Genomic DNA, 12,825 nt, shown 5'->3' on the forward strand with positions numbered 1-12,825 from the left:
GTCATTTCCATCATTTGGCTATGATGAATAAGGCTGTTATAAACATTTGTGTATAAGTTTCTGTGTGAACATATGTTTTCATTTCTCTTGGGTATATTCTTAGGAGTGGAATTGCTGGGTCATATGGTATTTCTGAGTGTCACTTTCTGAAAAACTGCCAGACTGTTTTCCACAGAGACAGCACCATTTTACATTCTCACCAGCAGTGTATGAAGGTTCTGATTCCTCCACACTTCTAGCACTTGTTGACTTTTTGATTCTAGATATCCTAATGGGTATTAAATGATATCTCTTTTTGGCTTCTGATGTATATTTCTCTGATGACTAAGTTTGTCGAGGATCTTTTTGTGTGCTTAGTGGTCACTTGTGTATCTTCTTTGGAGAAATGTCTATTCACATCCGTTGTCCATTTTTAAACTGGGTTGTCTTTTTATTATTGAGTTGTAAGAGTTCTTTATATGTTTTAAATATACTCTGAGTCCCTTGTCAGGTATATGATTTGCACATGTTTTCTCTCATTCTGTAGCTGTCTTTTCACTTTCTTGATTGGTATCCTTTGAAGCACAAAAGCTTTTACTTTTGTCCACTGTATTTATCTTTTGTTGCTCGTGTTCTGGTGTCATACCCAAGAACCCTTTGCCACATCCTATACTGATGGTCCCTGATTTACAACAGTTCAACTTACAATTTTTCAACTTCACAGATGGTGTGAAAGCAGGACACATTCAGTAGAAACTATAATTGAAAGTTTGAATTTTTAAATCTTTTCCTAGGCTAACAATATGGGGTATGATAATCTCTCAAGATGTATAGGGCACTGAGGCACAGCTCTCAGTCAGCCATGCGATCATAGGGGTCAACAACCAATACTCTATGGTGTGTATTTTTGATTTATTTTCAACTTACAATGAGTTTATCAGAATGTAATCTCATCATAATTTGAGAAGCATCTGTATTTGCCCCTGAAGACTTGCCCCTATATTTTTTTCTAAGAGTTTTGTAGTTTTTGTTCTTACATTTGGTCTTTAATACATTTTGAGTTATTTTTTGTATATGGTGTGAGATAAGGATCCAACTTCATTCTTTTGCACGTGGCTCATAGGTATTCTTAAACTATTAAAAAGAGTAAATTTTAAGGCAATCCACGTTGTGTTCCACTTTGCTCCTTATGTTTGGCTACAATTAGTCTTAGCAAAGCAGGAATTCACATTTAGATAGCCATCTTGTGGCCACCTCTGTTCATGTTCTATTAACTTTTAAATAGGTCACTGATGTTAAGTACAATGGTGTCAAAACATATGCCTGATTTGGTGTGCCATATAATCTAGTTCTGATCTTGTTTATTTAAAATAGGCTTTCCTGACAAAGACAACTTTACTCTTTAGAAGCTGCTGGCAGAAAAGGTTTTTCAAACCCCAGCAGTCATCCCAGGGCAGCTGTGATCTTGAAAACTGGCAATGATTTCTAGGGTGTACCTGAGACCAGTCATTGGAAATTTTTTGAGAGGTAAACTCAGTTTCGGGGCAGAAACAGGATGAAATTATTATAGAGGCAGGAGATGGAAATGGGATGAGAAATCCTCCCCAAATGATTTCACCATTGTTATGACTGCTCTCATGATTTATATCCAAATTGAACTATCTACTTTATTCTGGCTAATCTGGGCATCATCTAGCTTTTAAAAAAATTTTTTGTGGGTACATAGATAATAGGGGTGTATATTTATGGGGTACATGAGATGTTTTGATACAGGCATGCAATGTGAAGTAATCACATCATGGAGAATGGTGTCTCCATCCCAAGCATTTATCCTTTGTTTTACAAACAATCCAGTCACACTCTTTTAGTTATTTTAAAATGTACAGTTATTATTGACTATATAGTCCACCCTGTTGTTAGTGCTATCAAATAGTAAGTCTTATTCACTCAAATTCTTTTTTTTTTTTTCCCCCCTATTAACCATACTCTCTCCCCCCGCCACTACCCTTCCCAGCCTCTGGCAACCATCCTTCTCCTCTCTATGTCCATGAGTTCAATTGTTTGAGTTTAGATCCCACAAATAAGTGAGAACATGCGATGTTCGTCTTTCTGTGTCTGGCTTATTTCACTTAACATAATCATCTCCAATTCATCCATGTTGTTCCAAATTACTGGATTTCATTCTTTTTTATGGCTGAATGGTACTCCATTCTGTATATGTTCCATATTTTCTTTATCCATTCATCTGCTGATGAACACTTAGGTTGCTTCCAAAGCTTAGCTATTGTGAACAGTGCTGCAACAAACACAGGAGCGCAGATATCTCTTCAATATCCTGATTTCCCTTCTTTTGGGTAGATACCAGCAGTGGGATTGCTGGATCATGTGGTAGCTCAATTTTTAGTTTTTTTTGAGGAACTGCCAAACTGTTCTCCATAGTGGTTGTACTAATATACATTCCCGCCAACAGTGTTCCAGGGTTCCCTTTTCTCCACATCCTTGCCAGTGTTTGTTACTGCCTTTTAGATGCAAGCCATTTTAACTGCGGTGAGGTAATATCTCACTGTAGTTTTGATTTGCATTTCTCTGATGATCATTGATGAACACTTTTTCATATGCCTGTTTGCCATTTTATGTCGCCTTTTGAGAAATGTCTGTTCAAATCTTTTGCCCATTTTCAATTTTGATTACTACACCTTTTCCTATATATTCTGGTTATTAATCCCTTGTCAGATGGGTAGTTTGCAAATATTTTCTCCCATTCTGTGGGTTGTCTTGACTTTGTTGTTTCTTTTACTATGCAAAAGCTTTTAACTTGATATGATCCTGTTTTTCCATTTTGCTTTGGTTGCTTGTGCTTGTAGGATATTGCTCATGAATTCAGTTATTTTTATTTTTATTTGAGATGGAGTCTTGCTCTGTTGCCAGGCTGGAGTACAGTAGCGTGATCTTGGCTCACTGCAATCTCTGCTTTCTGGGTTCAAGTGATTCTCCTGCGTCAGCCTCCCGAGTAGCTGGGATTACAGGCATGAGCTACCACACCCAGCTAATTTTTGTATTTTTAGTATAGATGGGGCTTCACCGTGTTGGCCAGGCTGGTCTCAAACTCCTGACCTCAAGTCATCCACCTGCCTCAGCCTCCCAAAGTGCTAGGATTACAGGCATGAGCCACTGTGCCTGGCCAAGAATTATTATTATTTCTTAATTTTAGTCTTAATTTCAAAAGTTTTTCGGGAATAGTGTTTGATCACATGGAAAAGTTGTTTAGTGGTGACTGCTGAGATTTTGGTGCACCCATTACCTTAGCATTGTACACTGTACACAATGTGTAGTCTTTTATCCCTCATCCTCTTCCACCCTTCCCCCAGGTCCCCAAGTCCATTATATCGCTCTTATCCCTTTGCGTCCTCATAGCTCAGCTCCTGCTTATAAGTGAGAACATATGATGTTTGGTTTTCCATTCCTGAGAGTTATTTCACTTAGAATAATGGTCTCTAACTCCATCCAGGTTGTTGTGGATGCTATTTCATTCCTTTTTATGGCTGAGTAGTATTCCATGGTGTATATATATATATATACACCATTTTTCTTTATCCACTAGTTGGTTGATGGGCATTTAGGCTGGTTCCATATTTTTGTATTTTGGGAACTGTGGATTGTGTGGCTATAAACATGCCTGCACAAGTGTCTTTTTCATATAATGACTCCTTTACCTCTGGGTAGATACCCAGTAAGTGGGATTCCCACCAGCAGTATAAAAGTGTTCTTTTTTACTACATCCATGCCAACATCTGTTATTTTTTGATTTCTGAATTATGGTCATTCTTGCAGGAGTAAGGTATGGGGCATCTCATTGTGGTTTTGGTTTGCATTCCTCTGAGAATTAGTGATGTTGAGGATTTTTTCATGTTTGTTGGCCATTTGGATATCTTTTGAGAATTGTCTATTCATGTCCTTAGCCCACTTTTGGATGGGATTAGTTGTTTTTTTTTTCTTGCTGATATGTTTGAGCTGCCTGAAGATTTTGGATATTAGTCCTTTGCTGGATGCATAGTCTGTGAATATTTTCTCCTACTCTATGACTTGTCTGTTTACTCTGCTGATTATTCCTTTGCTGTACAGAAGACTTTTTGTTTAATTAGGTCCCATGTATTTATCTTAGTTTTTGTTTTATTTGCTTTTGGATTTTTGGTCATGATCTCTTTGCCTAAGAATGTCTAGAAGAATTTTTCTGATGTTATCTTCTAGAGTTTTTCTGGTTTCAGGTCTTAGATTCTAAGTCTTTGATCCATCTTGAGTTGATTTTTGTATACGGTGAGAGATGAGGATCCAGCTTCATTGTTCTACATGTGGCTTGCCAATTATCCCAGCACCATCTGTTGAACAGGGTGTCCTTTCCCCATTTTATGTTTTTGTGTTGTTGAAGATCAGTTGTCTGTAAATATTTGGCCTTACTTCTGGGTTCTCTATTATGGTCCATTGGTGCACCTGCCGCACTCTGTCACCCAGGTTGGAGCGCAGTGGTGCAATCCCGGCTCATTGCAACCTCTGCCTCCCAGGTTCAAGTGATTCTCCTGCCTCAGCCTCCTGAGTAGCTGGGATTACAGGCACCTACCACCATGCCCAGCTAATTTTTGTATTTTTAGTAGAGACGAGGTTTCACTATGTTGACTAGGCTGGTCTTGAACTCCTGACCTCAAGTGATCCACCCGCCTCGGCCTCCCAAAGTGCTGGGATTTCAGGCTTGAGCCACTGCACCTGGCCCTGCCTGCCTATTCTTATACCAGTACTATGCTGTTTTGGTAACTATAGCCTTGTTGTATAGTTGGAAGCTGGGTAATGTGATACCTCCAGGTTGGTTCTTTTTGCTTAGTCTTGCTTTGGCTATGCAGGGTCTTTTTTGGTTCCATATGAATTTTAGAATTTTTTCTATTTCTGTGAAGAATGATGATCTTTCTGTTTTTTTGAGACAGAGTCTTGCTCTGTCGCCCAGGCTGGAGTGCAGTGGTGTGATACTGGCACACTGCAATCTCTGCCTCCCAGGTTCAAGTAACTCTTGTGCCTTAGCCTCCAAAGTAGCTGTGATTACAAGTAGGCACCACCACACCTGGCTAACTTTTGTATTTTTTAGTAGAGACCGGGTTTTGCCATGTTGTCCAGGCTGGTCTCGAACTACTGACCTCAAGTCATCTACCTGCCTGGCCTCCCAAAATGCTGGGATTACAGGTGTGAGCCACTGCATCCAGCCTGATGATGGTATCTTGATGGGAATTGCATTGAATTTGTAGATTGCTTTTGGCAGTATGGTCACTTTCATAATATTGATTCTACCCATCTATGAGCATGGGGGATGTGTTTCCATTTGTTTGTGTCATCTGTGATTTCTTTTAGCAGTGTTTTGTAGTTTTCCTTGTAGAGAGCTTTCACCTTCTTGGTTAGGTATATTCCTAAGTATTTTGTTTTTGCAGCTGTTGTAAAAGGGGTTGAGTTCCTTATTTGATTCTCAGCTCGGTCGTTGTTGGTAATCAGTTTTAGGAGCTTTTAGGATACGTCTTTAGGGTTTTCTAGGTATGCGATCATGTCATTGGCAAACAGTGACAGTTTGACTTACTCTTTACTGGTTTGGATGCTCTCTTTCTGTTGTCTGATTGCTCTCGCTAAGGACTTCCAGTACTATGTTGAATAGAAGTGGTGAAAGAGCGTATCCTTGTCTTGTTCCATTTCTCAGGTGGAATGCTTTCAACTTTTCCTGATTCAGTATAATGTTGGCTGTGGGTTTGTCATAGATGGCTTTTATTATCTTGATGTATGTCCCTTCTATGCCAATTTTGCTGAGGGCTTTAGTCCTGAAGAGATGCTGGATTTTTTCAAATGCTTTTTCTGCATCCATTGAGATAATCATATGATTTTTGTTTTTAATTCTGTTTATGTGATATAGCCCATTTATTGACTCATGTATGTTAAACCATCCCTGCATCCCTGATATGAAACCCACTTGATCATGGTGGATTATCTTTTTGATATGCTGTTGGATTCAGTTAGCTATTAATATTTTGTTGAGGATTTTTACATCTGTGTTCATCAGGGATAAACATAGTTTTGCTATGTCCTTTCCTGGTTTTGGTATTAGGGTGATACTGGTTTCATAGAATGATTTAGGGAGGATTCCCTCTTTCACTCTCTTTTGGAACAGTTTCAGAATAAGATTGGTACCAGTTCTTCTTTGAATATCTGACAGAAATTAGCTATGAATCCACCTGGTCCTGGACTTTTTTTGTTGTTGGAAATGTTTTTATTGCTGTTTCGATCTCGCTAGTTGTTATTGGTCTGTTCAGTTTGTTTCTTCCTGATTTAATCTAGGAGGGTTGTATATTTTGATTTTCTAGTTTGTGTAAAGGTGTTCATAGTAACCTTGAATGATCTTTTGTATTTCTGTGGTATCGGTTGTAATATCTCCCATTTTGTTTCTAATTGAGCTTATTTAGATCTTCTCTCTTCTTGGTTAATCTCACTAATGGTCTATCTATTTTATCTTTTCAAAGAATCAGCTTTTTGTTTCATTGATGTTTTGTATTGCCTTTTTGTTTCAATTTCATTTAGTTCTGCTCTGATCTTTGTTATTTCTTTTCTTCTGCTGGGTTTGGGTTTGGTTTGTTCTTGTTTCTCTAATTCCTTGAGGTATGACCTTAGATTTTCTATTTGTGCTCTTCCAGACTTTTTTGATGTAGGCATTTAATGCTGTGAACTTTCCTCTCAGCCCCACTTTTGCTGGGCCTCAGAGGTTTTGGTAAGTCGTGTCATTATTATCATTCAGTTCTAAGAATTTAATTTCCATCTTGATTTCATTGATGATGCAAAGATCATTCATGAGCAGATTAATTTCCATGCATTTATATAGTTTTGAGGGTTCCTTTTGGAGTTAATCTCCAATTTTATATTCCACTGTGGTCTGAGAGAGTACTTGATATAATCTCAATTTTCTTAAATTTATTTAGACTCGTTTCATGGCCTATCATATGGTCTATCTTGGAGAATGTTCTATGTGCCAATGAAAAGAATGTATATTCTGCAGTTGTTGGGTAGAATGTTCTGTAAGTATCTGTTAAGTAAGTCCGTTTGTTCTAGGGTATAATTTAAGTCCATTGTTTCTTTGTTGACTTTCTGTCTTGATGGCTTGTCTAGTGCTGTCAGTGGAGTACTGAAGTACCCCACTATTAATGTCTAATAATAATTTTTATAAATTTGGGGGCTCCCGTATTAGGTGCATATATATTTAGGATTGTGATATTTTCCTGTTGGACTGATCCTTTTATTGATATATAATGTCTCTCTTTGTCTTAACTGTTGATGCTTCAAAGTCTATTTTGTCTGATGAAAGAATAGCTACTCCTGCTTACTTTGTTTTCATTTGCATGGAGTATCTTTTTCCACTCCTTTACCTTAAGTTTATGTGAGTCCTTATGCATTAGTTGAGAGTCTCTTGAAGACAGCAGATACTTGATTTGTGGATTTTTATCTATTCTGCCATTCTATATCTTTTAAATGGAGCATTTAGGCCATTTACACTCAACATTAGTATTGAGATGTGAGACTGTTTTATTCATCATGCCAGTTGTTGCCTGAATACTTTTTTTTTTCATTGTTTTATAGGCCTGGTGAAATTTATGCTTTAAGGAGGTTCCACTATGGTGTATTTTGAGGTTTTGTTTCAAGAATTAGAACTCCTTTTAGCATTTCTTGTAGTGCTGGCTTGGTAATGGCAAATTCTCAGCATTTAGTTGTCTGAAGACTTTTTATCTTTTCCTTCATTTATGAAGCTTAGTTTTGCTGGATACAAAATTCCTGGCTGACAATTATTTTGTTTGAAGAGGCTAAAGATAGGACCCCAATCCCTTCTGGCTTATACGGTTTCTCCTGAGAAATCTGCTGTTAAACAGTTTTTAAGATTCTTTCCTTTGTCTTGACTTTAGCTAACCTGACTGTGCCTGATCATCTTTTTGCGATTATTTTCCCAGGTGTTCTTTGAGCTTCTTGTATTTGGATGTCTAGATCTCTAGTGAGGCCAGGGAAGTTTTCCTTGATTACTCCATCAAATACGTTTTCCAAACTTTAGATTTCTCTTCATCTTCAGAACACCAATTATTCTTATGTTTGGCCATTTAACATAATCACAAATTTATTGGAGGCTCTGTTCATTTTGTAAATTCTTTTTGTCTTTGTCAATTTGGTAATTGCCTTGTCTTCAAATTCTGAAGTCCTTTCCTTTCTACTTGATTCTATTGTTGAAACTTTCCAGTGAATTTTTTATCCTCCAAGTGTGTCTTTCATTTCCAGAAGTTGTGATTGTTTTTTATTATATCTGTTTCTCTGGAGACATTTTCATCCATATCTGTATTTTAAAAAAATTACTTAAGTTGGTTTTTACCTTTCTCTGGTATCTCCTTGAATAGCTTAATAATCAACCTTCTGAATTATTTATCTGGCAATTCAGATATTTCTTCTTGGTTTGGATCCATTGCTGGAGAGCTAGCATGAGCCTTGGGGGGTGTTATAGAACCTTATTTTGTCATATTACCAGAACTGCTTTTCTGATTCCTTCTCATGTGGGTAGACTGTTTCACTGGAAAAATCTAGAACTCAAAGCTGCTGGTCAGATTCTTTTGTCCCACAGGGTGATCCCTTGATGTGGGGTGCTTCCCCTTCTCCTAGTGATGGGGCATCCTGTGAGCCAGACTGCAGTGATTGTTATTGCTCTTCTTGGTCTAGTCACCCAGCAGGGCTACCAGGCTTTGGACTGGTGCTGGGGAATGTCTGCAAAGAGTCCTGTGATGCAATTCATCTTCAGGTCTCCCAGCTGTAGATACCAGCACCTGCTCCGGTGGAGGTGGCAGGGGATTGAAGTAGACTCTTTGAGAGTCCTTGGTTGTGAGTATGTTTAGTGTGCTGGCTTTCTTAAATGCTTTATGCTAGCAATGAAGTTGCTACTATGGACGGACTCAGGATCACTGTTTAGCCAGGATGTTGGAGGCAGTAGAATTAGCTGTTGTTTTCTCCTTCCTTGGAGAAGGGGATCTGTCGTAAGTTGCTGTAATGTCCTGAGTTGGTTGGCCTCCAGCCAGGAGGTGGCACTTTCAAGAGAGCACCAGAGTTTTTCACCTGTCTCTCAGAATTTGCAGTGGCCTGCCGCTTCTTTCCAAGTGTCTGTGAATTCTTTCAGTTTTCCTGGTATGCTCCTGTGGTGGTTCCTGGAGCAAAAGTCCATGGTGTGACTTTCCACACACTGTTCTGTCTGTCCAAGTGGGAGCTGCATGTAAGCCCTGTCTCCTATCCACCGTCTTCCCCTCAAAGTATTTATATGTAAATAGAACAGATGAACAGAATCTAGATCCAGATGCAAATCTGGGATCCATTCCCTGCCTGTTGCACTTTCACTTCTTTAGGAAACAAATTCTCTGCTCTTTAGCCCCAAACCTCTGCCATGATGGCAGTGCCCATAGGGACACTCTCAAGAAATTTTTGCCCAGACCCATGTCTTGGCGATTTTCCCCAATGTTTTCTTGTAGTAGTTTCATAGTTTGAGGTCTTAGGTTTAAGTCTTTAATCCATTTTATTTGATTTTTTTTATCTGGTGAGAGATAGGGGTCTAGTTTCATTCTTCTGCATATGGATAGTTTTCCCAGCACCATTTATTGAAGACACTGTCTTTTCCCCAGTGTATGTTCTTGGCAGTTTGTTGAAAATGAGTTCACTCTAGGTGTGTGGATTTGTTTCTTGGTTCTCTATTCTGTTCCATTGGTCTATGTGTCTTTTTTTTTTTGTTTTTTGGGTTTTTTTTGAGATGGAGTCTTGCTCTGTCGCCCAGGCTGGAGTGCAATGGCGTGATCTCGGCTCACTGCAAGCTCCACCTCCCAGGTTCACGCCATCCTCCTGCCTCAGCCTCCCGAGTAGCTGGGACTACAGGCGCCCACCACCTCACCTGGCTAATTTTTTGTATTTTTAGTAGAGATGGGGTTTCACCATGTTAGCCAGGATGGTCTCAATCTCCTGACCTCATGATCTGCCTGCCTCGGCCTCTCAAAGTGCTGGGATGACAGGCGTGAACCACCACGCCTGGCCCTATGTGTCTGTTCCTATACCAGTACCATGCTGTTTTAGTTACTATAACTCTGTAGTGTAATTTGAAGTCAGGTCATGTTGATTCTTCCAGTTTTGTTCTGCTTAAAATAGCTTTGGCTATTCTGGGTCTTTTGTGGTTCTGTATAAATTTTAGGATTGTTTTTTCTATTTCTGTGAAGAATATCGTTGGTATTTTGATAGGGATTGCATTGAATCTGTAGATTGCTTTGGGTAGTATGGCCATTTTAACAATATTGATTCTTCCAATCCATGAACAGAAAATATTTTTCCATTTTTTTGGTGTCCTCTTCAGTTTCTTTAAATGTTTTATAGTTTTCATTATAGAGCTCTTTCACTTCTTTGGTTAATTCCTAGGTATTTATTTGTGGCTATTATAAGTGGGATTACTTTTTGTTTCTTTTTCAGATTATTCACTGTTGGTATATAGAAATGCTACTGATTTTTTGTGCAACTTTACTGAATTTATTAGTTCTCATACTTTGTGGAGTCATTAATTTGACTTTTTCTATTCCAATTTGGATGCCCTTTCTTTTGTCTGATTGCTCTAGCTAGGACTTCCAGTAGTATGTTGAATAACAGTGGTGACTGTGTGTTCCAGATCTGAGAGGAAAGGCTTTTAGTTTTCCCCTATTCAGTATGATACTAGCTATGGGTCTGTCATATATGGCTTTTATTATGTTGAGGTATGTTTCTTCTTTCCCCAGTTTGAGGGTTTTTATCATGAAGGAACATTGAATTTTATCAAGTGCTTTTTTAGCATCAGTTGAAATGATCATATGGTTTTTATCTTTCATTCTGTTAACATATCGCATTGATTTGTGTTATGTTGAGCCATCCTTGCATCACATGGATAAATCCCACTTGGTCATGATGAATAATCTTTCCAATGCATTGTTGAATTTGGTTTTACTAGTATTTTATTGAGGATTTTTGCATCAATATTTATCAGAGATATTGGCCTACAGTTTTATGTGTCTTTGGTTTTAGTATCAGGGTAATACTGGCCTCCTCCATGAGTGTAGAAGTATTCCCTCTTCCTCTATTTTTTTGGAATAGTTTGAGTAGGACTGATACTAGTTCTTCTTTAAATGTTTGGTAGAATGAAGTCATCGGGTCCCAGGCTTTTCTTTACTGGGAGAATTTTTATTATGGCTTTGATCTCTTGCCTTTTTACTCCTTGTTACTAACAAACAGTGAAAGTCTTTAGAAAACCTTAAGAGAGCTCTGAAAAGAACCCTTGTTTTAGGGACAGAAAAACTGAAGAAAAGCTGGGATAAAACATTGCTTTCTCGGTGGATCAGGGAGCAGAGAAATTCGAGTCAGGTAGAATAAAAGACTTGTTATTGGTCTGTTCAGGTTTTAGACTTCTGGTTTAGTCTTGGTAGGCTGTATGTGTATTGGAATTTGCCCATTTCTTCTAGATTTTACAATTTATTGGCATATAGTTACTCATCATCTAGCTTTTCAATAAGGGATTAAAACAATGATGACTCATTGTTACAAGCAAGACTCTGATAGAAGATTTTGCCCATACTGATAAAAGGCAAGGCAAATCCCTCTCAAACATAAGAGTAACTGAAATGAATATTCCAGCTGAACAGATATAGCCTACATTCAAATGAATAGAACATCTTTAGTCTCCTACAAGAAATCTTATTTTTGTCTAGTGCAAGGCATGATGTCTGTAAGTATGCTGAATGATTACTTGTCTTTCTAGACCAATCCTGGAATGGTCCCCAGCCATGGATTCAGTCCCAGATCTTATTTCTTTGACAACCCTCGAAGATATGACAGTGATGATGACCTTGCCTGGAACATTGCCCCTCAGGGATTTCAGGGAGGGTAAGACCCTACTTCATGTTAGACAAACCTCATTAGGAGGGAAGGGTTACACCAGTTAAATAGATTCACGCTAAAAGAAAATTCCTACATTAAAACTGCGCAGCCTTAGATGGTATAAGACTGGATTATCAGTAGATCATTTTACTTATGTGAAACATTCAGGAGTGAGAAAGGACATCCGATTTTTTTAAAGCCCCATAGCATTATTGTATACAGTAGTGTTTCCTAAACAACATTCCATGAAACACTATTTTCTTAACAGCTATGCTGTGCAAAAGGAAATGATAATCAACTTTTTTATTTTTTGGAGACAGGGTCTTGCTCTGTTGCCCGGGCTGGAGTGCAGAGTGGTGCAATCTCAGTTCACTGTAACCTCCCCCTCCCAGGTTCAAGTAATTCTCAGGCCTCAGGCTCCTGAGTAGCTGGGATTACAGGTGTGTGCCACCATGCCCAGCTAATTTTTTTATTTTTAGTAGAGATGGGGTTTTGCCACGTTGGCCAGGCTGGATTGAACTCCTGGCCTCAAGTGATCTGCCCACCTTGGCCTCCCAAAGTGCTGGGATTACAGGTGTGAGCCACTGTACCCAGCCAGAAAATAAACTTTTTAGAAAATGCCAAGAGAGCCTGTAATATGCTAATGTGTGCTCTCAATCTCCAAGAGGGAAATATAGCACTTGTCTATGGAATCACTCAATGGAACATGATATCTTTAATCACATGTTCTAAAGCTAGAGAGTAAATGCAGTAGTATTTACTTATTAGAATAAGTTATACATTATAAAGGACCAAGTTTTCAACTTTGAATGATGTCAGTTCTTAATTTAAAATTTCATGTACATGAAGGGTATTTACTTTGGTCTCAATTTT

General features: G+C 38.5%; 1 protein-coding gene across 1 annotated transcript in view; it reads left to right on the forward strand.

The window, feature by feature from the left end:
• The window catches only part of GPR137B (G protein-coupled receptor 137B), a 75,115-nt gene that overhangs the window by 53,271 nt on the left and 9,019 nt on the right, over positions 1–12,825 (forward strand). The window contains exon 6 of the mRNA XM_055234433.2: positions 11,834–11,958. Within this exon, the coding sequence (XP_055090408.1) occupies positions 11,834–11,958 (125 nt within the window). The remainder of the gene's footprint in view (positions 1–11,833; positions 11,959–12,825) is intronic.

The sequence above is a fragment of the Symphalangus syndactylus genome, chromosome 19, assembly GCF_028878055.3.
Source record: "Symphalangus syndactylus isolate Jambi chromosome 19, NHGRI_mSymSyn1-v2.1_pri, whole genome shotgun sequence".
In the NCBI taxonomy this organism is placed as follows: Eukaryota; Metazoa; Chordata; class Mammalia; order Primates; family Hylobatidae; genus Symphalangus; species Symphalangus syndactylus.